Source organism: Pristiophorus japonicus, chromosome 15, assembly GCF_044704955.1.
Source record: "Pristiophorus japonicus isolate sPriJap1 chromosome 15, sPriJap1.hap1, whole genome shotgun sequence".
NCBI classification, from domain to species: domain Eukaryota; kingdom Metazoa; phylum Chordata; class Chondrichthyes; family Pristiophoridae; genus Pristiophorus; species Pristiophorus japonicus.
This window is the reverse complement of record NC_091991.1, coordinates 11,741,052-11,766,498: the sequence shown is the minus strand read 5'-3', so window position 1 is coordinate 11,766,498 and position 25,447 is coordinate 11,741,052. Positions and strand designations below refer to the sequence as shown.

The 25,447-nt window shown below is 50.1% G+C and overlaps 1 protein-coding gene across 1 annotated transcript in view; it reads right to left on the bottom strand.

Annotated features, from left to right (window-relative positions):
* The window catches only part of LOC139281351 (anoctamin-4-like), a 297,350-nt gene that overhangs the window by 6,645 nt on the left and 265,258 nt on the right, over nt 1–25,447 (bottom strand). The window contains exons 19-25 of the mRNA XM_070901506.1: nt 24,066–24,163; nt 21,551–21,589; nt 19,604–19,746; nt 19,348–19,500; nt 12,203–12,350; nt 11,449–11,556; nt 4,251–4,356 (exon numbers count right to left, since the gene is read on the bottom strand). Coding sequence (XP_070757607.1) covers nt 4,251–4,356; nt 11,449–11,556; nt 12,203–12,350; nt 19,348–19,500; nt 19,604–19,746; nt 21,551–21,589; nt 24,066–24,163 — 795 coding nt within the window. The remainder of the gene's footprint in view (nt 1–4,250; nt 4,357–11,448; nt 11,557–12,202; nt 12,351–19,347; nt 19,501–19,603; nt 19,747–21,550; nt 21,590–24,065; nt 24,164–25,447) is intronic.

Below are 25,447 nucleotides of genomic sequence, written 5' to 3'. Positions count from 1 at the left end.
GCACAAAGTCTCCAGTTCGAAACCGGGTGAAAACATTTTCCACCGGTACGCTCGCAGGTGGGCACCAGAGGGATTGGAGTGCATCATCACCCCCGGCAACCAAGTTTTAATTTGAATTAGGTTTACTGTTAAAAAGTTTAATTTGTTTAGTGTGTCGGTTTTAGTGCCCTCCCCCCCCCCCTTTTAATAAGGGGGCACTTGATTTATGGTTTCAACTTAACATAGTTGTAGAGCTGTTGCATTGTGAGTGGCTTAGCCAGTCATGTGATGTTCACAAGACTCAATAAAACCCCAGCCAGTTGGGTCTAGGTCATCCACGATGAGGTATGCAGTTGTGAGCCTGGTGGATGAACTGGTAATGTGTAGTGTGATTGTTAAACCTTTTGCTAATAAACCAATTAGTTCTTGCTATGAATTCTTAAGCAACGAAGCTATGAAGCAAATACATGGCACACGCCAATGTCCATGGGTCTGTAGATTTATCGTGAGCCTTAGCTTTGTGACCCCCAATCAGAACATTAACAAACTCAAACCCCTTTCCGCTCCCATGATGGCTCCTCATTTCTCTGTGCCCCCCCCCCCTCACACCCTGAGAATTTAACCCTGTATTGCCCAACTTCTGGTCCGTTCCAAACTCATCCCCATCAACTGCTTCACCACTCCTCTGCTCCCTCCCAGGGTCAGTGAGCTCCAGGTCTGGCTCCATGCTTCCCCCTACCTGCCCGTAGTTTATCTCCTCTGCTGGGGGGGGTCCAGAACATGGGGACACAATCTCAACATTCGAGCCGAGCTGTTCAGGGGTGAAGTGAGGAAGCACTTCTTCACAGATGTGGAAATGTGGAAATCTGGAACTCCCTTCCCCCGCCACCCCCCAAAAGTCTCAGGACAGTATAGAGGTTGTGGAACTACAAAGGCCAATGATGAATAGGACATTGGAGAGACCTGGGGTTGGAAATTGCCCGCTTGGGGCAGATAATTCAAATTAAATGCAGAATTACCGCCAGAATAGACGGGGCGGAGAATAGAGCGAAATTCGGCCCTTTGTTGTAAAGAATGAAGGAGGTGGTGTTGGGGAGTAGAAGGCGGGTAGCGTCATTTAGCACCGCGCTAACGCGTAGCATCATTCCTCCCCTACAGTTACAGGGGAGGGACACTGCGGGGTCAGCAGCAAAGTGTTTGGCCGGGCCAGCGGCCGCCATTGTCGGGACGACGCAGGAGTTGGCAGGCAATTGAAACAAAATGGCGGCCGCGGCAGTGCGCCCTCCCCTTTAAGGGCGGCCGCACCGCCCAGCCACTGCCAGCTTCCCGCAGCGGTCAGGGGCACCACGCATCAGTGGCCGCGCTCCCATGAGGCATTTCCCCCCCCCCCCGCACGGCCGACAATGTGGTCGGAGCACCGGGCTGGGCGGAAGGTCAGGGGGCGGCGCAATCCAGTCTGCACCGCCCCCCGGTGGGGCAATTGTGGACAACTGCCTAACCCCGCTTGGTAAGACCTTATCGCCTCTTAGAGATGCCGACGGGCCTTCAAACAGGGGGCTATTTCAGCCCCCTCCCCCCACACCGAGTCTGTGGATGCCACCAGACCCTCCGACCCTCGGGCACATGAGCTCAGGGACATGGCGGCAGCGTGCAGGAAAACGGTCTGTGCACCGGGCGGGGGCCGGGAGCTTGGACACCGAGCGGGGCCGTGAATGGCCCCTCGAGCTTGCTCCGCCATTTAATAAGATCACGGCTGATCTGATCTTGGCCTCAACTCCACTTCCCCGCCTGCTCCCCATAACCTTCGACTCCCCTTGACGGGGTCCATGAGACGAGCGACAGTCAGCAGCAGGAGCCGCTGAGGTGACCAGGGAGCAGCCCGCTCTCAGCCGAAGATCCAGGTAAAGCGGCCCACATATGGTGGTGGTGAGCCGCCGCCTTGAACCGTTGCAGTCTGTGTGGTCAAGGTGCTCGCTCCCACAGTGCTGATAGGGAGAGAGTTCCAGGATTTTGACTCAGCGACGATGAAGGAACGGCCAAGATGAAGGGGTTGTCTTATGGAAAGATTGAGCCTATACTCATTGGAGTTTAGAAGAATGAGAGGTGATCTTATTGAAACTAAGATTCTGAGGGGGCTTGACAAGGTGGATTGCAGAGTGGGGGAACCTAGAACTCGGGGGCATAGTTTTAGAATAAGGGGTTGTCATTTAAAACAGAGATGAGGAGGAATTTCTTCTCAGTGGGTTGTGAATCTGTGAAATTCTCTGCCCCAGAGAGCTGTGGAGGCTGGGTCATTGAATATATTTAAGGCGGATATGGTCAGATTTCTGAACAATAAGGGGTTATGGGGAGCGGGCGGGGAAGTGGAGTGGAGGCCATGATCTTATTGAATGGCGGAGTAGGCTGGAGGGGCCGACCGGCCAACTCCTCCTATTTCTGATGTTCTTATGTAGATGGGGATGGTGTGTGACATGGAGAGGAACTTGGAGGTGATGGTGTTCCCACAACATTGCTGCTCATCAGTCTAAGTGGCGGACAGGAGATGGGAGGGAGGTGCTGTCGATGTGACCTTGCCGTGTTGCTGCTGTGCTTGCTCCAGCTGTACATCATCATCATCGGCAGTCCCTCGGAATCGAGGAAGACTTGCTTCCACTCTAAAAAAAAAAAAATGAGTCCTTAGGTGGCTGAACAGTCCAATGCGAGAGCCACAGACCCTGTCACAGGTGGGGCAGATAGTCGTTGAGGGAAGGGGTGGGTGGGACTGGTTTGCCGCACGCTCTTTCCGCTGCCTGCGCTTGATTTCTGCATACTCTCGGCGATGAGACTCGAGGTGCTCAGCGCCCTCCCGGATGCACTTCCTCCACTTAGGGCGGTCTTTGGCCAGGGACTCCCAGGTGTCGGTGGGGACTTGATCAGGAAGGCTTTGAGGGTGTCCTTGTAGCGTTTCCTCTGCCCACCTTTGGCTTGTTTACCGTGAAGGAGTTCAGAGTAGAGCGCTTGCTTTGGGAGTCTCGTGTCTGGCATGCGAACAATGTGGCCTTGCCCAGCGGAGCTGATCAAGTGTGGTCACAGTGGTTCAATGCTGGGGATGTTGGCCTGGACGAGGACGCTGATGTTGGTGCGTCTGTCCTCCCAGGGGATTTGTAGGATCCAGCCGTACACAGGAGGTACAGATGGTGTGCGAAGCAAGGACTTTCATGGGGCTTGAATTGTTGCTGCTGATTTATGCCGGTTTTTGAGTCCTGCCTGGTGCTCATGAGATCGATGGGTAATTTTGATGCAGGATCCGTGTAGAGACCAGCGGAGATTTCTGCACGTCATTCGATTTACGCTCAGCCAGGAAACTCTCTACCAGCGAAGGGTCACAGACCTGAAACGTTGGCCCAGAAATCCCGGTTTCTCCTTCCCGCAGGCATTCAACTGGATTCTAAAAAAAAAAAAGAAGCGCACCCACCTGAAGCTGCTGCGCCCACGCGAGATCCCGGTCCGGAGGCCTCTCCTAACTGCGTGTCGCAGCACGTGCAAGTCAGGACGTGCGCAGGCCTGGAGCTGGAGTCACATGGCTCTAGGCAGCCAATCAGGTGTAGTATATTCTCAGTCATAGTAATAGGAGTTGCGTAAGTCCGACACTCCTATTACTATGAATGAGAAACACCCCCAAATACTACATAAAGCATTTTTAAAAATCTCAATACACTATAGAAATTAAAGTTATAGAAATGTTTTTGAAAAAAAAATTTGCCGATTTTTAAAAAAAGTTTTAATTATGGTTTAAAATAAAATTACCTGAATGGACAGGGTTTTTTAACAAATACGTATTTTTAAATTTTATTTTAATATGTTTTTGATAGGTTTTTAAACTCTTACGCTGATCAAAGTTGGCTATGCACCTGCTTTTATCAGGCGCAAGAGTTTTAAGGACATTCGCTGGGCCAGAGACGGGCAAATAGCCCAAACTCTGCCGTGGGATTGCCCTCGTTACCGATCTGGGGCAGATTTGTCAAGCCAGAAACTTGACAGATCGGAAGCGCCGGTTTTCAGCGCATGCGCACTGCGCGCCGAAAACCGGCTTTTCCGATGCCTTCCCGGGTCCGTACACACTCCGTAAGGACGCGGGGAGGCCCCGATTTCTGGGCCGTTAACTCTGTTTCCCTCTCCACAGACACTGTCTGACCTGCTGAGTGTTCCCAGCAGTTCAGCTTTTCTTTCTGTTGGGATTTAAACATGGTCTTGTTTAGACTCACAAACGACAAATGAAAGAGGCTGCTTACCTCGAATACGATGATAAAAGCCAGGCGAGCTGCTAACACATGCCAGAACTGTAGCGTGTAGGCGTAGGGTTCTTTAGAATGAGGAGGCTCCCTATAGTCACGATATCTATCAAATGGTTTAAAAAAAAAAAAGAAAATTTAATTTCGGTCAATTCCGACAAAAACACATTTTAAATTGACGCACTGAATCTCTTTGGATTATCTTACAGTACAGGTGCTGCACATAATCGGTGTCTGCTGTGGCTCAGAGGGCAGCACACTCGGCTCGCAGTCCGCAGGTCGTGGGTTCAAGACTCCATAGACTGGAGCCCACAATCCAGGCCGACACTCCCAGCGAGGGTGTGCTGCACTGTCAGAGGTGCCATCAGACCATACAATGTCCCAAAGCACTCTACAGCCAAGGAAGTACTTTTTGAAATGTCATCACTGTTGGAAAGTAGAGAAACGCGGCAGCCAATTTGCGCCCAGCAAGCTCCCGCAAACAGCGATGTGATGATGACCAGATAAACTGTTTTTTTAAAAACTGTCGGTTGAGGGATAAATATTGGCCAGATCACCGGGGATAACTCCCCTGCTCTTCTTCACATTAGTGCCATGGGATCTTTTATGTCCACCCAGAGGGCAGAAGGTACCTTGGTTTAACATCTCATCAAAAAGACAGCACCTCCGACAGTGCAGTACTCCCTCAGTACTGCCCCGCCAACAGTGCAGCGCTCCCTCAGTACTGCCCGTGCACTGCCCCTCCGACAGTGCAGCATTGCCCCTGTACTGCCCCTCCGACAGAGCAGCGCTCCCTCAGTACTGCCCCTCCGACAGAGCAGCGCTCCCTCAGCACTGCCCCTCCGACAGTGCAGCATTGCCCCTGTACTGCCCCTCCGACAGAGCAGCGCTCCCTCAGTACTGCCCCTCCGACAGAGCAGCGCTCCCTCAGCACTGCCCCTCCGACAGTGCAGCATTGCCCCTGTACTGCCCCTCCGACAGTGCAGCGCTCCCTCAGCACTGCCCCTCCAACAATCTTGATTATGTGCTCAAGTCTCTGGAGTGGGACTTGAACAAATGTTGCCGTTAATGTTTATTTGGGTGCACGGTTTATTCAGTATACTGTGCGCGCACGGTTTTTCCTATTTAGAAGCCAGTGAGCGGGCTGCGCGGGTGCTGCAGAGCGATGTGCGGCCGAGGGAACATTGGCTTAAACCCACAACCTTCGGACTCCGAGGGGAGAGCATTACCCATTGAGCCATGGCTGAATGCAAATGGACACTTCCGTGGTGCAGGCTGCGGAGAGCGAATTGCCCCACTCTGAGGATATTGAGGTGTGATATCGCCGAGGATTGCACAGTCAGCCTTCACGCTAAACCCTCCACAGGTTACAACCATTCAAGCAAAATGGAACTTGCTGCCTCACCAAGTCTCCCATCGTCCCTATGCGCCAGGCAATTCACTTCTCACACTCACTTCCTCCTCCCCTACACTGCATCTTACCGACTTGATCTCTCCCCTCACACAGCCCTTACTCGTCTAACCCTGGGCCACCTCTTGCTCCTAACTTCCTCCTCTCCACCACCAGTTAACACTTGAGCCACCACAATCTCACCCTCTGCCTGCTGCCCCCCCCCCCTCCCCACCTCCTCGCTCCCTGCTTTCAAAAACCCCCTCTCTTCAACCAAGTCAGAAGGTTGCGAGTTCAAGTCCCACTTCAGAGACTGGAGCACAAAAATCTAGGCAGACACTCCCAGTGCAGTGCTAAGGGAGCACTGCACTGTCGGAGGTGCCATCTTTCGGATGAGACGTTAAACTGAGACCCTGTCTGCCCTCAGATGGATGTAAAAGATCCCACGGCGCTATTTTAAAGAATAGCAGGGGAGTTATCCCCAGTGTCCTGGGGTCAATATTTATCTCTCAATCAACATCACAAAAACTGATTATCTGGTCATTATCACATTGCTGTTTGTGGGAGCTGGCTGTGCGCAAATTGGCTGTCCCACATTACAACAGTGACTACACTTCAAAAGTACTTCATTAGCTGTAAAGCGCTTTGGAATGACCTGAGGTTGTAAAAGGCGCTATATAAATGCAAGTCTTTCTTTCTTCTGTTCCATCGCTAGCCCAACCCAAACCGCTCAGTCACTTTGTTTCTCCTGCTCGATGCCGAGACTATTTCCACCTGCTCCCTCTGAATGTAAAGCATTTCGAGACAACCTCTCGCACATAATACCTCTGGAGTTGTCCTCGCTAACATGCTGTTAAAATCAAGCTTACTTGGATTTTGAGCGCTCTCACCTGCACAGGATTGTTCTCTGACAAAGGTTAAAGGGCATTTGGACCAGAATCAGACAGATCTTTGAACGATAGGGTCATGTTTGTAACCTCACATAACTGTAATCTTTATGTAACAACACTGTATACACCTGAGAAATGCACACCTTGACCACAGGGGGTGAACTTGTGGGAGACACTCCTCACCTGGTCATCCAGGTATATAAAGGGTCATCACTTCTTGGTCCTGTGAATAAAGGTACAGGTCACAGAATGACCTTGTCTCCAGTACGTGCCTCGTGTTGATTTGCTGTAGTGTGGAAGGACACAACATTTGCCGACGAGAAACGGGAATCAACGACGCACGAGAATGGCCACCGGTAGCACGGAGGAACGGGACTGTGTTGGTGAGGACTGGGGCAATTTCATTGAGAGGCTCCAGCAGAGCTTTGTCACGAAGGACTGGCTGGGAGATGCAGCGGCTGACAAGCGAAGGGCACATCTACTGACCAGCTGTGGACCTAAGACGTACGCGCTGATGAAAGACCTGCTCACACCCGAGAAGTCGGTGGACAAGACCTTCGAGGAGCTCAGCAAACTGATCGGTGAGCACCTCAAACCGGCGAGTAGTATACACATGGCCCGACACTGATTCTATACGCACCGTCAGGAAGGGCAGAGCATACCGGACTTTGTTGCGGACCTTCGGCGCTTGGCCAGCCTCTAAGTTCACTGACGCCTGCAGGGGGGAGATGTTACGGAATTTCTTCATTGAGGGCATTGCTCATGTCGGGATTTTTAGGAAGCTAGTTGAGACCAAGGACTTGACCTTGGAAGCGCCGGCGTTGATGGGTCAAACCTTCATGGCGGGGGAGGAGGAAACCAAGATAATATACGCGCGCAACTCTGCTTCCAACGTGGCGATGGAGCAGGGAGTTAACATGGTAAACGTGACTCAGAACCCCGCAGGCAGGCAAGGGCAATTCAACACCAACCAGGCAGCAACAGACTCTAGGGTGGGTCCTCAACAGAGACAATGGCAAGTCGAACGGACATTTACACCATCACAAGGGACAGTACGTCCCGGGATGGGGCCATTGACACCCACTAACAGAGTGCTCAAGTAATTAAAGAGACAATCAATCAGAGAGGAATGCCTGGTAACAGCTCTTTTGTTCACAACAATCTCAGCTCATACTGGAGGTGTGGGGGCAGACATGCTGCAAAGACCTGCCGGTTTCAACAATTCATCTGCAGAAATTGTAACTTGAGTGGACATTTAGCGAGGAAGCCCGCAGCGAGGCTGGTTTACGAAGTGGATGACCCACAAGAGGGGTCTGCAAGGCAGGGGTATGCCTGGGACACAGTAATGGACGCTGAAGTTCAGCGGGTCCAGGTGGCAAACATCCACAGCTCATACACAAAGACGCCACCCATGATGATGAGAGTACTGTTAAACGCATGGAGCTGGACACAGAAGCCAGCCAGTCACTTATGAGTGTCCAACAATTCGAGAAACTGTGGCCACTCAGAGCTAGCAGACCCAAACTAGAACGCATTGACACGCAATTACGGACGTACACCAAAGAGATCATCCCAGTGCTAGGCAATGCAATGTTGGTGGTGTCACATAATGGATTTCAGAACCAGCTGCCACTCTGGATTGTCCCAGGAAATGGTCCCGCGCTTTTGGGGAGGAGCTGGCTAGCCGAGATGAATTGGAAATGGGGGGATGTGCACGCCATTTCATCTATGGAGCGAAGTTCATGCTCACAGGTCCTACTAAAGTTGAGTCATTATTTCAACCTGGCGTCGGGACTTTCAAAGGCACCAAAGTAAGGATACACATCATCCTGGACACCACACCAGTGCACCACAAAGCCAGAGCTGTGCCTTATGTGATGCGGGAGAAAATTGAGAGTGAGTTGGACAGGTTGCTAAGAGAGGGCATAATCTCGCCCGTTGAATTCAGCGACTGGGCATCGTCCCTGTTCTAAAAACGGATGGCTCGGTCAAGATCTGTGGCGACTACAAGGCCACCATCAACCGAGTGTCCCTTCAGGACCAATACCCGCTTCCGAGAGCGGAGGATCTTTTTGCCACGCTGGCAGGCGGCAAGCTGTTCACCAAGTTGGACCTCACCTCGGCCTACATGACCCAGGAACTGGCCGAAGAATCCAAGCTACTGACCACCATCACCACGCACACGGGGCTGTTTGTCTACAACAGGTGTCTGTTTGGCATTCGTTCAGCAGCCGCTATCTTTCAAAGGAACATGGAAAGCCTGCTCAAATCCATCCCTGGAACAATTGTATTTCAGGACGACATCCTTATCATGGGTCGAGACACCGAGGAACACCTCCACAACCTGGAGGAGGTGCTACGCCGACTGGACCGGGTAGGCCTGCGACTAAAGAAGTCCAAGTGTGTGTTTTTGGCCCTAGAAGTCGAGTTTTTGGGCAGGAGGATTGCCGCAGACGGGATCCGGCCCACCGAATCCAAAACACAAGCAATTCGTCGTGCGCCCAGGCCCGGCAACACATCAGAGTTGCGTTCATTTCTGGGACTACTGAACTATTTCGGGAACTTTCTACCGAACTTAAGCACATTGTTGAAGCCGCTACACGTGCTCCTGCGTAAGGGTTGCGATTGGCTTTGGGGGGACTGTCAGGAACGGGCTTTCAATCGGGCGCGGAACCTGCTTTGTTTTAAATTATTGACCCTGTAAGAAATTGTTTTTGACATGCGATAAATCATCCTATGGGGTTGGGTGCGTGTTGCAGCAGAGTAATGATGAGGGCCAACTCCAACCTGTGGCTTATGCTTCCAGGTCGCTCTCCCAGGCAGAACGGGGATATGGGATGGTTGAAAAGGAAGCACTCGCATGTGTCTACGGGGTGAAAAATATGCACCAGTACCTTTTTGGCAGAAGGTTCGAGTTAGAAACGGACCATAAGCCGTTAACATCCCTGTTGTCCCACAGCAAAGCTGTCAATGCCAATGTGTCAGCTCGCATACAGCGATGGGCTCTCACGCTAGCTGCGTATGACTACACCATACGGCACCGGCCAGGCACCGAAAATTGCGCTGACACGCTCAGCAGGCTTCCACTGGCCACCACTGAGGAGGCAGCGGAGCAAAGCGCGGAGATGGTCATGGCGGTCGATGCCTTTGACAGCGCAGGCTCCCCCATCACAGCTCACCAGATCAAAACCTGGACAAACAGAGATCCCCTCCTATCTCTGATTGAGAAATGTGTCCTGACTGGGGATTGGGTACCCGCACACGGAGCATGCCCTGAAGAGGTCAGACCGTTTCACAGTCGGATGGATGAGCTCTCCATCCAAGCCGACTGCCTACTATGGGGCAGCCGGGTAGTCATAGTCATGCCCCAGAGGGGTAGGGAAGCATTCATCAGGGAACTCCACAGCGAGCACCCAGGCATTGTGCTGATGAAGGCCATTGCCCGGTCACATGTATGGTGGCCGGGAATTGAGATAGACCTGGAACACACTGTTCGCAGGTGCACAACGTGTGCCCAGCTGGGCAATGCCCCCAGGGAGGCCCCACTCAGCCCGTGGCCCTGGTCACGTATTCACGTAGACTACACGGGCCCGTTCATGGGAAAAATGTTCCTCATTGTTGTTGATGCGTACTCGAAATGGATCGAGTGCATCATAGTGAATTTGTGCACGACATCCACCACAGTGGAGAGTCTGCATACGGTCTTTGCGACCCATGGCTTGCCGGACATCCTGGTTAGCGACAACGGCCCGTATTTCACTAGCTATGAATTCCGGGAGTTCATGTCGGGTAATGGTATTAAACATGTCAGGACAGCGCCGTTCAAGCCGGCTTCCAATGGCCAGGCGGAACGTGCGGTCCAAATCATAAAACAAGGCATGCTCCGGATTCAAGGACCCTCCCTTCAATGCCGCCTATCGCGCCTCCTGCTGGCCTACAGGTCCCGACCGCACTCGCTCACGGGGGTCCCGCCAGCAGAACTACTCATGAAATGTACACTAAAAACTCGGCTGTCCCTCATCCATCCAGTCCTGTCAGACATTGTTGAGGGCAAGCGCCAGTCCCAAAATGAGTGCCACGACCGTAACTCAAAGGAAAGATGGATAGAAATCGATGACCCTGAAATTTGTTCTCAATCACACTGTGGGGCCCAAGTGGCTCGAGGGTACTGCAATTGGTAAAGAGGGGAATAGGGTCATAGTGGTCAGACTCAACAATGGACAGAAATACCGCAAACATCTGGACCAAGTAAAAAAAAAAAAAGGGTCAGCATGGACACTGAGGAAAATCATGAGATGTTGCCCACACCACTGCCAGTGAACGAGCAACAAGAACATTCAGCAGCATGCACAGTCCCTGCGGCCAGCCCGGACAAGCCAGAATCACCACAGGTGACAGAAACGCATACCAAGGCTCAACAACCGGAGCCCCAACTGTGGCGCTCCACGAGAGCGTCGACCACCTGAAAGACTCAATCTTTGACCCAAAGACGTTGGGGGGAGGTGATGTCATGTTTGTAACCTCATAACTGTAACCTTTATGTAACAACACTGTATACACCTGAGAAATGCACACCTTGACCACAGGGGGTGAACTTGTGGGAGACGCTCCTCACCTGGTCATCCAGGTATATAAAGGGAGGTCCCACGCAGGGTCATCACTTCTTGGTCCTGCGAATAAACGTTCAGGTCACAGAGTGACCTTGTCTCCAGTATGTGCCTCGTGTTGATTTGCTGCAGTGTGTAAGGACACAACAGATAGGGGAGCGAAGGGTTGTGGGGAGCGGGCGGGGAAGTAGAGCTGAGACCAAGATTAGATCAGCCATGATATCAAATGGCCGACTCCTGCTCTTATTTCTTATATTGTTATATAAAGAAAATGTGATTTGGGGCCAGTTGAGTGTGGCCCAAGCCCCTACCTGCAATACTCAACGGACTCGCTCCCATTTGAATACGGTTCCGAACGGTGTTCAAAATCAGCCACGAGGAACACGGAGAGACTGGCGTTCACGTAACCAATCATACACCTGGGAAGGTACAACAGACAACTGGTTAATTCACATCCCGGACAACATATCATGCCCAACTTGCCCCGATCTCGTGGGTGGGCGATTTTAACCCAACTATCTGGGCGGGAATCCCACGGGATCGGGAGGAATGGCCGTTTTACGCCCCGCCCAATATCACTCTACCGCCGACTTCAATAGAGGGTCAAATCGGGCGGGGACACAAACCAGCAATCTCCACCATCCCTTCAGTATCCCGGCTGGCGGACTCGGTTAAAAATTGACCCCATTCTCTTTGGGTATTGGTTCATCCTTTACTTTTTAATTTTGCCGATTTATCGATCCCATCGAAGGCCTGCTGGCACGCCGTGTGATGGTGTCCCCACACTTGGAGTGCCTGCAGACCCATTGCCACACTTGGAGTGCCTGCAGACCCATTGCCATACTTGGAGTGCCTGCAGACCCATTGCCACACTTGGCGTGCCTGCAGACCCATTGCCACACTTGGCGTGCCTGCAGAGCACCCTGCCAGTGGCATGGAACCCGCCTCCCATTGCCCGTAAGGCCCCGGGCCTGTTCTGTCAGGCCATGCGCTGCCAGTGGGCCCGGAATTATTCCCACCCCTTGACACGGCTCAAGGTTCAGCAACGTGGAAAGACCAACTTACTTCTCTCCTGCCTTTCCTTGGCCGGCACAAGGCCCATATTTATAGGCGTACACCAGACGGGGAATGAAGTCCGAGGTCACTGCGATGACAAACGCGTTGGTGATGACCGACAGGATCCCGATGCCTTCCAGAATTCCGTACCAGATCCCTAATAAATAAAGCTTTGTTATCTGGTACTTTTGTCAATAAAACTGGATCAACTATTTTTATTCTCCCCTCCCCCCGCCTTTCGATTTGTTCTTGCGATGTGGGCAACACCACCCAGCGGATATTTATGACCAATCACTAATTGCCCTCAGAGTTCGGAGTCCACCACACACTGCTCAGACTGATTAATGGGCCGTGCATCAGTAGGTTGGCGACGGGAGAGCGTGATTAGGATAGAATCATAGAAATTTACAGCACGGAAGGAGGCCATTTCGGCCCATTGTGTCCGCGCCGGCCGACAAAGAGCTATCCAGCCTAATCCCACTTTCCAGCTCTCGATCCGTAGCCCTGTAGGTTACAGCACTTCAAGTATTTTTTAAAGGTGGTGAGGGTTTCTGCCACTACCTTTCAGGCAGCGAGTTCCAGACCCCCCACCACCCTCTGGGTGAAGAAATCTTTCCTCTAAACCTTCTACCAATTATTTTAAATCTCTGCCCCCTGCTGAGGGAAACAGGTCCTTCCTATCCACTCTATCCAGGCCCCTCAATTTTATACACCTCAATCAGGTCTCCCCTCAGTCTCCTCTGTTCCATAGAAAACAACCCCAGCCTATTCAATCTTTCCTCATCACTAAGATTCTCCACTCCAGGCAACATCTTCGTAAATCTCCTCTACTCTCTCTAGTGTAATCACATCTTTCCTGTAATGTGGTGACCAGACGTGCACGCAGTACTCCAGCTGCGCGCACAGGAACCACCCTCCCCAGGATGGCAGTGAGAGTCACGGCTGGGCTCTCGGGTTAATAGTCATGGGGCGCTGCCTGCAGAGTCGGGGCGCTGGCAGGGCGTTTGCTGATTGGCCGGGAACGGGAGGGTGTGGAATATTCCTTAGAGCGGTGCTGCATTTTCTGATTAATGGGGGGGGGTGGGGGGGGGGGACGGCTGTAGAGGATGGTGCAGGCCTCGAAAATCACCAATCAATAGCCTTCCTGCCCACTGGACGTCTCAAAGTGTTTTACAGCCAATGAAGTACTTTTGAAGTGTAGTCACTGTTGTAATGTGGGAAATGCGGCAGCCAACTTGCGCACAGTAAACGCTCACAAACAGCAATGTGATCATGAGCAGATAATCTGTTTTAGTGATGTTGATTGAGGGATAAATATTGGCCCCAGGACACTGGAGGAGAACTCCCCTGCTCTTCTTCGAAATAGTGCCACGGGATCTTTTACGTCCACCCGAGGGGGCAGACGGGTCCTCGGTTAGCATCTCATCCGAAAGACGGCACCTCCGACAGTGCAGCACTCCCTCAGTACTGCCCCTCCGACAGTGCAGTGCTCCCTCAGTACTGCCCCTCCGACAGTGCAGCGCTCCCTCAGTACTGTCCCTCCGACAGTGCAGCGCTCCCTCGGTACTGCCCCTCCGACAGTGCAGCGCTCCCTCGGTACTGCCCCTCCGACAGTGCAGCGCTCCCTCGGTACTGCCCCCCCTCGGTACTGCTCCTCCGACAGTGCAGCGCTCCCTCAGTACTACACTGGAGTGCCGACCTAGATTTTTGTCGTCAAGTCCCTGGAGTGGGCCCTGACTCAGAGGCAAGTGTGCTGCTCACTGAGCCATAGCTGACAAGAGTTTGGAGCGGCCCCTTTAAGGACTGGCGGTCAGGCCACTCAACGCCCAATGGGCAGCGAGCGTTCTGCCCATTGACGCTTGATAATTGGATCGGCCACCTCGCTAGGCGGTGATGGCTCCCATTCCAAGACCCCAATCACAATGGTGGCAAACGGAACAATGGGATAGCTCTACTCCGTTCCCGCCTATAAACAGGGATGGAACTGGAGTCACATGTAGGCCACAGTAAGATTTTCTGTATTCTCCCTCCAGATATGGATATTGTTGGTAAGGCTGACATTTATTGACCATCTCTACTTGCTACGAGAAGGCAGTGGGCCGCCTTAAACTGCTGCAGTCCATGTGGTATTCCTTGTAGTGGTTTGGGGCAATGGAATCGTTTGCCACACACCTGCAGAGGGCAGTAAAGAGCCAGCCATGTTGGTGTTGGACTGGAGTCACATAAAGGCCCAGATGGGTTAAGGACGGCAGGTTAACTTCCTCGAAGGGCATCAGTGAATCAGTTGGGTTTTTACGGCAATCAGACAGCTTCATGGTCACTTTTACTGAGACCACCTTTTCAAACATCAGATTTTGTTTTAAACTGAATTCAAATTCTCAAACTACCCTTGGGGATTGTGAACACACGTTCCATGAATTACTCATTCAGCAAATATAAAACATGCCTGTTCAATTGGGCTGGAAATTTGGAGGAGCAGAATAGAATGGTTGGGGACCAGGCATTAAGCAAGTAGGAATATCGGAACAGAAGGAGGCCATTCAGCCCCTCGAGTCCGTTCCACCATTCAGTGAGATCGTGGCTGATTTGCAACCCAAATCCTTTGGTTCCTGTCCCTTAATAGCTTTGGTTAACAAAAATCTATCAATCTCCAATTTAAAATGAACAATTGGTCTAGCATCAATTGCCGTTTGTGGAAGAGACATCTTGTTCTACATGTCTTCCAATAGATCAGCCGTGATCTAATTGAAGGGTGGAACAGGCCGAAGGGCTGAATGGCCTACCCCTGTTCCTATGTAATAGACTCGGCCAAATAGCCTCCTCCTGTTCCTATGGAACAGGCTCGAGGGGCTGAATGGCCTCCTCCTGTTCCTGTGTAACAGGCTCGAGGGGCTGAATGGCCTCATCCTGTTTCTGTGTAACAGGCTCGAGGGGCTGAATGGCCTCCCCCTGTTTCTGTGTAACAGGCTCGAGGGGCTGAATGGCCTCCTCCTGTTTCTGTGTAACAGGCTCGAGGGGCTGAATGGCCTCCTCCTGTTCCTAGGTAATAGGTTCGGGCTGAATGGCCTACCCCTGTTCCTATGTAACAAGCTCAGGCTGAATGGCCTCCTCTTGTTCCTGTGTAACAGGCTCGAGGGGCTGAATGGCCTCCTCCTGTTCCTGTGTAACAGGCTCGAGGGGCTGAATGGCCTCCTCCTGTTTCTGTGTAACAGGCTCGAGGGGCTGAATGGCCTCCCCCTGTTTCTGTGTAACAGGCTCGAGGGGCTGAATGGCCTCCTCCTGTTTCTGTGTAACAGGCTCGAGGGGCTGAATGGCCTCCTCCTGTTCCTAGGTAATAGGTTCGGGCTGAATGGCCTACCCCTGTTCCTATGTAACAAGCTCAGGCTGAATGGCCTCCTCTTGTTCCTGTGTAACAGGCTCGAGGGGCTGAATGGCCTCCTCCTGTTCCTATGTAACAAGCTCAGGCTGAATGGCCTCCTCTTGTTCCTGTGTAACAGGCTCGAGGGGCTGAATGGCCTCCTCCTGTTCCTATGTAACAAGCTCAGGCTGAATGGCCTCCTCTTGTTCCTGTGTAACAGGCTCGAGGGGCTGAATGGCCTCCTCCTGTTCCTGTGTAACAGGCTCGAGGGGCTGAATGGCCTCCTCCTGTTCCTGTGTTCCAAGGTCAACCCCATGTATTATGTTATTAAGGTGAAAAGACAAAACAAAATTCAGTCCAGAGCAAGTTAGTTATTGTCTACGTACGAGTTCCTTTAACTCTCCGCTCCACTCCCACTCTAATCTCAGTCCTCGGCCTCTTATATTGCATCAATGAAGCTCAAGGAACAGCCCCCCATCTTTCGCTTAGGCACTTTACAGCCTTCTGGGCTCATCAAGTTCAACAATTTCAGACCATAACATCTCTTTTTCTTCTCTTTCCCACGGCAGCTGTTGATGATTTACAGCCTATCTAGACTCATCTTTTGTTTCTTAACTTGTCCCATTACCATCTCCTTTTGCCTCGCAACATCATCCCTTTTTTCTCTTAATCTCTCCTGCCTTCCACCCTATCACAGACCTCCCCATTGTTCTCTCCTCCTCCCCCCCACCCCCTTTCCCTGCCTCTGCATTTGCTTAAAAACCTGTAACATTTCTAACTTTTCCAGTTCTGACCAAGGGTCGCCGACCTGAAATGTTAACTCTGTTTCTCTCTTTACCGATGCTGCCTGAAGGCTCTGTGACTCAATGTGAGGAGCATTTGTAATAAGGTGGATGAATTAACTGCACAGATAGCTGTTAACGGATATGATGTAATTGGGATTACGGAGACATAGCTCCAGGGTGACCAAGGCTGGGAACTCAACATCCAGGGGTACTCAATTTTCAGGAAGGATAGACAGAAAGGAAAAGGAGGTGGGGTAGCGTTGCTGGTTAAAGAGGAGATTACCGCAATAGTAAGGAAGGACATTAGCTTTGATGATGTGGAATCTGTATGGGTAGAGCTGCGGAACACCAAAGGGCAGAAAACGCTAGTGGGAGTTGTGTACAGACCAAACAGTAGTAGTGAGGTTGGGGATGGCATCAAACAGGAAATTAGGGATGCGTGCAATACAGGTACAGCAGTTATCATGGGTGACTTTAATCTACATCTAACCAAACTGGTAGCAATACAGTGGAGAAGGATTTCCTGGAATGTATAAGGGATAATTTTCTAGACCAATATGTCGAGGAACCAACTAGAGGGCTGGCCATCCTAGACTGGGTGATGTATAATGTGAAAGGGCTAATTAGCAATCTTGTTGTGCGAGGCCCCTTGGGGAAGAGTGACCGTAATATGGTAGAATTTTTCATTAAGATGGAGAGTGACACAGTTAATTCAGAGACTAGGGTCCTAAACTTAAAGAAAGGTAACTTCGATGGTGTGAGACGTGAATTGGCTAGGATAAACTGGCGAATGATACATAAAGGGTTGACGGTGGATAGGCAATGGCAAACATTTAAAGATCACATGGATGAACTTCAGCAATTGTACATCCCTGTCTGGCATAAAAGTAAAACGGGGAAGGTGGCTCAACTGTAGTTAACAAGGGAAATTAGGGATAGTGTTAAATCCAAGGAAGAGGCATATAAATTGGCCAGAAAAAGCAGCAAACCTGAGGACTGGGAGAAATTTAGAATTCAGCAGAGGAGGACAAAGGGTTTAATTAAGAGGGGGGGAAATAGAGTACGAGAGGAATCTTGCAAGGAACATAAAAACTGACTGCAAAAGCTTCTATAGATGTGTGAAGAGAAAAAGATTAGTGAAGACAAATGTAGGTCCCTTGCAGTCAGATTCAGGTGAATTTATAATGGGGAACAAAGAAATGGCAGACCAATTGAACAAATACTTTGGTTCTGTCTTCATTAAGGAAGACACAAATAACGTTCCGGAAATACTAGGGGACCGAAGGTCTAGCGAGAAGGAGGAACTGAAGGAAATCCTTATTAGTCAGGAAATTGTGTTAGGGAAATTGATTGGATTGAAAGCCAATAAATCCCCAGGGCCTGATAGTCTGCATCCTAGAGTACTTAAGGAAGTGGCCCTAGAAATAGTGGATGCATTCCTGGTCATTTTCCAACATTCTATAGACTCTGGATCAGTTCCTATAGATTGGAGGGTAGCTAATGTAACACCACTTTTTAAAAAAGGAGAGAGAGAGAGAAAACAGGGAATTATATAGACCGGTTAGCCTGACATCAGTAGTGGGGAAAATGTTGGAATCAATTATTAAATATGTAATAGCAGCGCATTTGGAAAGCAGTGACAGGATTGGTCCAAGTCAGCATGAAATTATGAAAGGGAAATCATGCTTGACAAATAATCTAGAATTTTTTGAGGATGTAACTAGTAGAGTGGACAAGGGAGAACCAGTGGATGTGGTGTATTTGGACTTTCAAAAGGCTTTTGACAAGGTTCCACACAAGAGATTAGTGTGCAAAATTAAAGCACTTGATATTGGGATAGTGAACTGGTTGGCAGACAGGAAGCAAAGAGTCGGAATAAACGGGTCCTTTTCAGAATGGCAGGCAGTGATTAGTGGGGTACCTCAAAGTTCAGTGCTGGGATCCAGGCTATTTACAATATACATTAATGATTTAGACAAAAGAATTGAATGTAATATCTCCAAGTTTGCAGATGACACTAAGTTGGGTGGCGGTGTGAGCTGTGAGGAGGATGCTAAGAGGCTGCAGGGTGACTTGGACAGGTTAGGTGAGTGGGCAAATGCATGGCAGATGCAGTATAATGTGGATAAATGTGAGGTTATCCACTTTGGTGGCAAAAACAGGAAGGCAGATTATCTGAATGGTGACAGATTAGGAAAAGGGAAGGTGCAATGAAACTTGGGTGTCATGGTACATCAGTCATTGAAAGTTGACAGCAGGCGGTGAAGGCAGCAAATGGCATGCTGGCCTTCATAGCGAGGGGATTTGAGTATAGGAGCAGGGAGGTCTTACTGCAGTTGTACAGGGCCTTGGTGAGGTCGCAACTTGAATATTGTGTACAGTTTTGGTCTCCTAATCTGAGGAAGGACATTCTTGCTATTGAGGGAGTGCAGTGAAGGTTCACCAGATTGATTCCTGGGATGGCAGGACTGACATATGAAGAAAGACTGGATCGACTAAGCTTATAGTCACTGGAATTTAGATGAATGAGAGGGGATCTCATAGAAACATATAAAATTCTGACGGGACTGGCCAGGTTAGACGCAGGAAGAATGTTCCCGATGTTGGGGAAGTCCAGAACCAGGGGCCACAGTCTAAGGATTAGGACCGAGTTGAGGAGAAACTTCTTCACTCAGAGAATTGTGAACCTGTGGAATTCTCTACCACAGAAAGTTGTTGAGGCCAGTTCATTAGATATATTCAAAAGGGGGTTAGATGTGGCCCTCACGGCTAAAGGGATCAAGGGGTACGGAGAGAAAGCAGGAATGGGGTACTGAAGTTGCATGATCAGCCATGATCTTATTGAATGGTGGTGCAGGCTCAAAACATAGAAAATAGCTTTGGCCCTACTCCTGCACCTATTTTCTATGTTTCTATGTCTCGCTGAGTGATTTCGGTATTTTCTGTTTTTATACGAGTTCCATTATTCAGCTTGGGAGAATAAAGTTAGTCCACATTCGCCCAATCCTCACCAATATCTTTGGCTCTTGAAGCTAAAGGCCTCCTCCACTGCGTGACAAACTTGTAGGCGTCGAGGCGAATCTCGATGATGTTGTTCAATAAGGCGAGAAGTGGGGCCAACGGAAAGGCAGCCACAAATATCGTGGTGAAACCAAACTGAAGAACTGGGGAGGAAGCAAGAGAAACACCGCAGTCATAAAGCGCCCCAAAACATTACACTCGAACACTGCGCCGTAAAACATTTCAAACATTTTAAACCTGGCTTACTCATCTCCAAGTATTCATCGAAAAGGCCGTAGGCATTCATGGGCTGCAGGTTGTAATCCTTTTCCCATTGAGGGAAGATGAGCTTGCCGTTGTTGCCGTGCTCTTGTCTTAATTTTTGCCTTGTCCACCAGTTCTGAATAAGCCTACGCACAAGAGGAAAGCAAGCCCCATCGATGAATGCGAAGGAAACGCGTCACAGTGCAATGAAACATTACGATGCCACGCCATTTTACAGCATCCCACGAGTGTGGTCTTTTCTCACGCTACAAGGCTCTGCTCCCCCTCCCCCCATTCAGTCCAGCACAGTGCCACCTATTCTCTATAAATAAATCCACAGGTTAAAACCTTGGTCAAAGAGACAGGTTTTAAGGAGGGCCTTAAAAAGGAGGAGAGAGGGGCAGAGAGGGGGTTAGGGAGGGAATTGCAGACTTTAGGGCCTTGGCAGATTGCGTTTGCACCCCCACTGAAGTTGAATTTAAGCCCCATTACATTTTATCACGTTCCTCCGTTCTGTGGTGAAGAATCGGAGCCTGTCCCGCTGACAGCCCTTCAACAGGAGCCGCCTACTCCAATCCCACTTCCCTACCCTTTTTCCCCCATTCCTGTTCAAACATGTTCCCCGATCCCCATTGGGATTGGAATGCTGTGACAGCCTTTTCTTCATAAGCTCCCTGCAGCACACCATCCCATGTTCGAATAACTCTCAGTACGAGAACAAATCCCTCAAATTATCTCCTCCATTCTTCCAGCAAGGATCCTCAGTCTGTTCCCCCTCATTATTGAGTCACCAACCAGGGGAAACAATATTTCATCACATCCCTCTCAAAACCATCAACATTTTAATTAAAATGCTTAAATCCTCCCAGTGCAAAAACCCAATTCCTGCTTACATCCTTCATGAACACAGTTATAGAAGATAAACACATATAAACATACAGCTGAATTTTTTTTTTTTTATTAAACAGACAGTGGGCTAGATTTTCCATTCTTGGTTACCATTTTAATGCACTTGACAACTGGATTTGAGTTCATCTGGGAGCAGGAAACAGGACAATCCTTGCAATTCTCGCAGGCCATCCTAGACAGGGCAACTCACCAGCAGCGATATCTAGACTTTCCCTTCATTGATGTTTGAGGGATTTTGCGGTGCTCAAATTGTCTGCCACATTTGCCGACATAACAGCAGTGACTGCACCTCAAAATTAATGCATTGATTGGCTTTGAAGCATATGAGATGTCACGAGGAAGTGATGGGCGCCTGTATAAATGCAAGTTCATTCATTATTACGTGGATTTTGAGGATCGGCAGGGACAGGAAGATCTACAAGTTAGTCTTTACCCAATGCTCACAAATTGCAATTTCTGATCAGTGATGTACTCCCCAGAGAGGAGCTCTTGCTCACGTTGAACTGGGAGTATTTGCACATTAGTAATTGCAGGTGTTATCTTGCAGTAGTTCACTTTAACTGGAGCCAAGTGACAGTGTGACAGCTTCCATACCACAGCAGGAGACCATTAAAACTGGCAAATAGAGGAATATATCCCAGTGTAAACCCAACAATATGGAATATATCCCAGTCTTAACCGATAAGGGATTAAGGGGTTTATGGGGAATGGACAGGGAAGTCCATGATCAGATCAGCCATGATCGTATTAAATTGGGGAGCAGACTTGAGGGGCCGTATGGCCTACTCCTGCTCCATGTTATGTTCTTAACCCACCAATAATGAAAGATATCCTAGTCTAAACCCAACAATATGGAATATATCCCAGTGTAAAACCATTCAATAATGGAATATATCCCAGTCTAAACCATTCAACAGAGGAAAATCACGCCCACTATGTCAGCGTCAGTAAATTGACAACATACGAGAAGTGATAAAATTCCAACCCATCAAGAGCGAGATTAATGAAGGAGGTCGGGGAAAAGACGGCCGAGGCACTAACCATAATTTTCCAAAAATCTTTTTGGCAGCCCTCTGGAACCTGGCAGCAACAGAAAAGAGAAAGAGAAGAGAGTTTGTGTGAGACTGGAGAGTAGTGGCGAGAGAGCCCGATTAGGTGACCAGAAGAAGATTTTCTCGTGGAACTAGCAGAGCTTTTTCATAATTATAGAAGGTTTAAAAAAAAAAAGAGATTTAGTGAAAACTGGTTTCCATTGGTTGGCGACTCGGGAGCAAGGGAGCATAGACTGAGGAAAGGGAAGGGAGTTGGGATTAGAATAGACAGTCCCAGTTGGAGAGCTTGCACCAGCACAGGTGTCGATGAGCTGAGTGGTCTCGTGCGCTGTATTTCTATAATTCTACTGACGAGAAAGTCTCAACCATTGGTGGCCGTGCCTTCTGTTGCCTGGGCCCCAAGCTCTGGAACTCCCTCCCTAAACCTCTCCGCCTCTCTCTCTCTCCTCCTAATTTCTCCTTGTGGGACTCGGTGAATTTTGTCTGATTACGCTCCTTGGATCGTTTTACTATGTCAAGTTATTGTTGCATTTCCCCTTTCTTGCCATTAGTGAATGTATGATGTCCCACCAGTTCCACCCCACCGTCGCAAAGCCCGTTTTATCTTTTCCCTTTCAGCCTAGGGAGCTAATTACTGTCTGTAGGAAGCTGACATTCAGCATCTGCTTAGTCCCCCCAGCTCCTCCGTCATCACTCACGGGGAAAGGAGCCAGAGAGAGAGAAAGGGAACATTGCCCCCATATTTCAGGTCCGCTCCGCCCCCGCCTACCTCACTACCCGAACCTCCCACTTACATCATTGATGACATGGTTCATAGTGTTGAAGATGGTGAGTGAACAGGCAAGAGCCCAGGAGCCTTCCACCTATTCCAGGGCACTTCCGGTGTCTCGGCGGAGTACATTTCCCAAAACCTAATGCCCCAGTGAATCACCCAGGAGAGAGAGTCCAGCATGGAGATCTTCGCACCCAATTCAGGGAACTCCCAATTTATCAATTCCAATGTCTGGAAAACCAGGAGCACGCCAAACCAAACCTCACTGGCCTCCGAGGAAGGCTCCCTTCTGGGGCTAGAGTCTTGGAAAATGTACCTCACGCGTCACTCCGTACTCCTTCATTCATCCGCATCAGTGAAAACCCAAAGGACCAACGTGAAAGTCAAATATATACAACACATTAGAATATAAATGTGACATGTGAAGAGAAGACAAGCTAGTCTGTGCAAAAACACTTGTGGCATGACCAGATTATCTGAGCAGGGCTGATTAGTTACCTCTTCAACGAGAGCAATCTGCTTTATTGACACTTAAGGTTTGTTTTGCATTAACCACATGCCAATCTGTGCATCCTATGAAAGTCATTCAGCAGCTTTCAGCCTCTATCTATTTATTTATTTTTATTACACCTGGTGACAGTTCGCAAATGCAGTGAAGAAGAAAAATGGTTGAAGACCACTCAAGTCAGATCTCCCCAGGATTCCCCACCTCTGCTCCCCCAACCCAAGTTCCGTCAGTGGGCCTGCTCTTGGAATAGGCACAGGCCCAGTGTTACTATGGAAACCAGGCAGGAAGGGATGTGCCAAGTGTCTGGTGCCCAACAGAGCGGAGTCTGTGGGCAGTAAGGCTTGCACCAAGACACTCCGGAATTCCCCTCTGGTATTCCCTAGGACTTAGGTGGTTAAGGGGTGATTTCATCAAAACATTCAAGATATTAAGGGGAACAGATAAGGTAGATAGAGAAAAACTATTTCCACTGGTCGGGGAGTCGAGGACTAGCAGGGTATAGTCTAAAAATTAGAGCCAGACCTTACAGGAGTGAAATTAGGAAACACTTCTACACACACACAGGGTGGTAGAATTTTGGAACTCTCTACTGCAAACGGCAATTGATGTTGGGTCAATTGTTAATTTTAAATCTGAGATGGATAGATTTTTGTTAATCAAAGGTATTAAGGGATATGGGGCAAAGGCGGGTAGATGGAGTTAGGTCACAGATCAGTCATCTCATTGAATGGCGGAACAGGCTTGAGGGGGCTGAATGGCCTCTTCCTGTCCCTATGTTTCTACATTCCCATGTTCCTCTGTCGATTGGGGGGGTCGGGGCAGAAGATCGAAGAAGAGGCAAAGTTCATCCTCCCATGTCTTTCCGGGTGGATCCCAAGGCCACAAGGGGCCAACATCTGCTGCTCTCCAGCAACAATCAGGAGGTCCTAATGCCAAGGGTACCAGGTTAGGCCTCTTGGGCCTGCTGCTACACTGGTTACTGCCTGCTCTCCAGCCCAGGGCTTGGCCAAGGAGAGGGTCTGTGTCCAGGGGTGCATCCGGGCAGCTAGAGGGCATCTCGCGTAAGCTGCATCCTGAGCGGGGGCATAGAGGATATTCTACCGTGTTATAGTGAATGGGAAGCACGTTAACCACAGTCAGCAAGTTTAGCAGGCTGACACGAATGCAGAAACACAATCGGCTTGTGCTCAAATCACTGACGGGGCAATAATCGCATCTACTTACGGGTAGCCAAGCTCCATGAAGTTATTCCAGGTCTGCTTCAGCACCATTATGATTCCCATTTGCAAACACAGGTCGATAAGGCAGCCGCTCGGGTGACACTGCAAGTTAGACATAAAAGCAGGATGTGAGGAGGGACATTAAGCAACCGCATTATAGAACATTCCAGACAAACGCATCGGTGCATTGCAGCGATCAGCGGTGGCTCAGTGGGCAATACTCTCGTCTGAGTCAGAAGGTTGCGGGTTCATGGCCCACAGCAGAGAATTGAGCTCATACTCCAGGCTGACACTCCCAGTGCAGTACTGAGGGAGGGCCGCACAGTCGGAGGGGCAGTACTGAGGGAGTGCCGCACTGTCAGAGGGGCAGTACTGAGGGAGTGCTGCACTGTCAGAGGGGCAGTACTGAGGGAGCGCTGCACTGTCGGAGGGGCAGTACTGAGGGAAGGCCGCACGGTCGGAGGGGCAGTACTGAGGGAGGGCTGCACTGTCAAAGGGGCAGTACTGAGGGAGCGCTGCACTGTCGGAGGAGCAGTACTGAGGGAGGGCCGCACGGTCGGAGGGGCAGTACTGAGGGAGGGCTGCACTGTCAGAGGGGCAGTACTGAGGGAGGGCCGCACGGTCGGAGGGGCAGTACTGAGGGAGGGCCGCACGGTCGGAGGGGCAGTACTGAGGGAGGGCCGCACGGTCGGAGGGGCAGTACTGAGGGAGGGCCGCACGGTCGGAGGGGCAGTACTGAGGGAGGGCTGCACTGTCAGAGGGGCAGTACTGAGGGAGGGCCGCACTGTCGGAGGGGCAGTACTGAGGGAGGGCCGCACTGTCGGAGGAGCAGTACTGAGGGAGCGCCGCACTGTCGGAGGAGCAGTACTGAGGGAGGGCCGCACGGTCGGAGGGGCAGAACTGAGGGAGGGCCGCACGGTCGGAGGGGCCGTCTTTTGGATGAGACGTTAAACCGAGACACTGTCTGCTCTCAGGTGGATGTAAATGATCCCATGGTACTATTTCGAAGAGGAGCAGGGGAGTTATCCACGGTGTCCTTGGGCCAATATTTATCCCTCAACTATCACTACAACAGATTATCTGGTTGTTATCACATTGTCGCATAATCGGCTGGCGTGTTTCCCACATTACAACAGTGACCACACTCCAAAAGTACTTCATTGGCTGTAAAGCGCTTTGGGGCGTCCTGAGGCTGTGAAATTCGCTGTAGAAATACAAGTCTTTCTTTAATAAACAGATGTTTCAGCGAGAAGTGGTTTCACTTTGCAGTGAAAGATAAATCCAGGAAAAAATATTAATTTCTATCACCCTGCTTCTTTGACAAACTCAATGAAATCAATTTACTGCTAAATAAAATTGTTTTTGTTCAGTCTGGGTTCGAAAGAG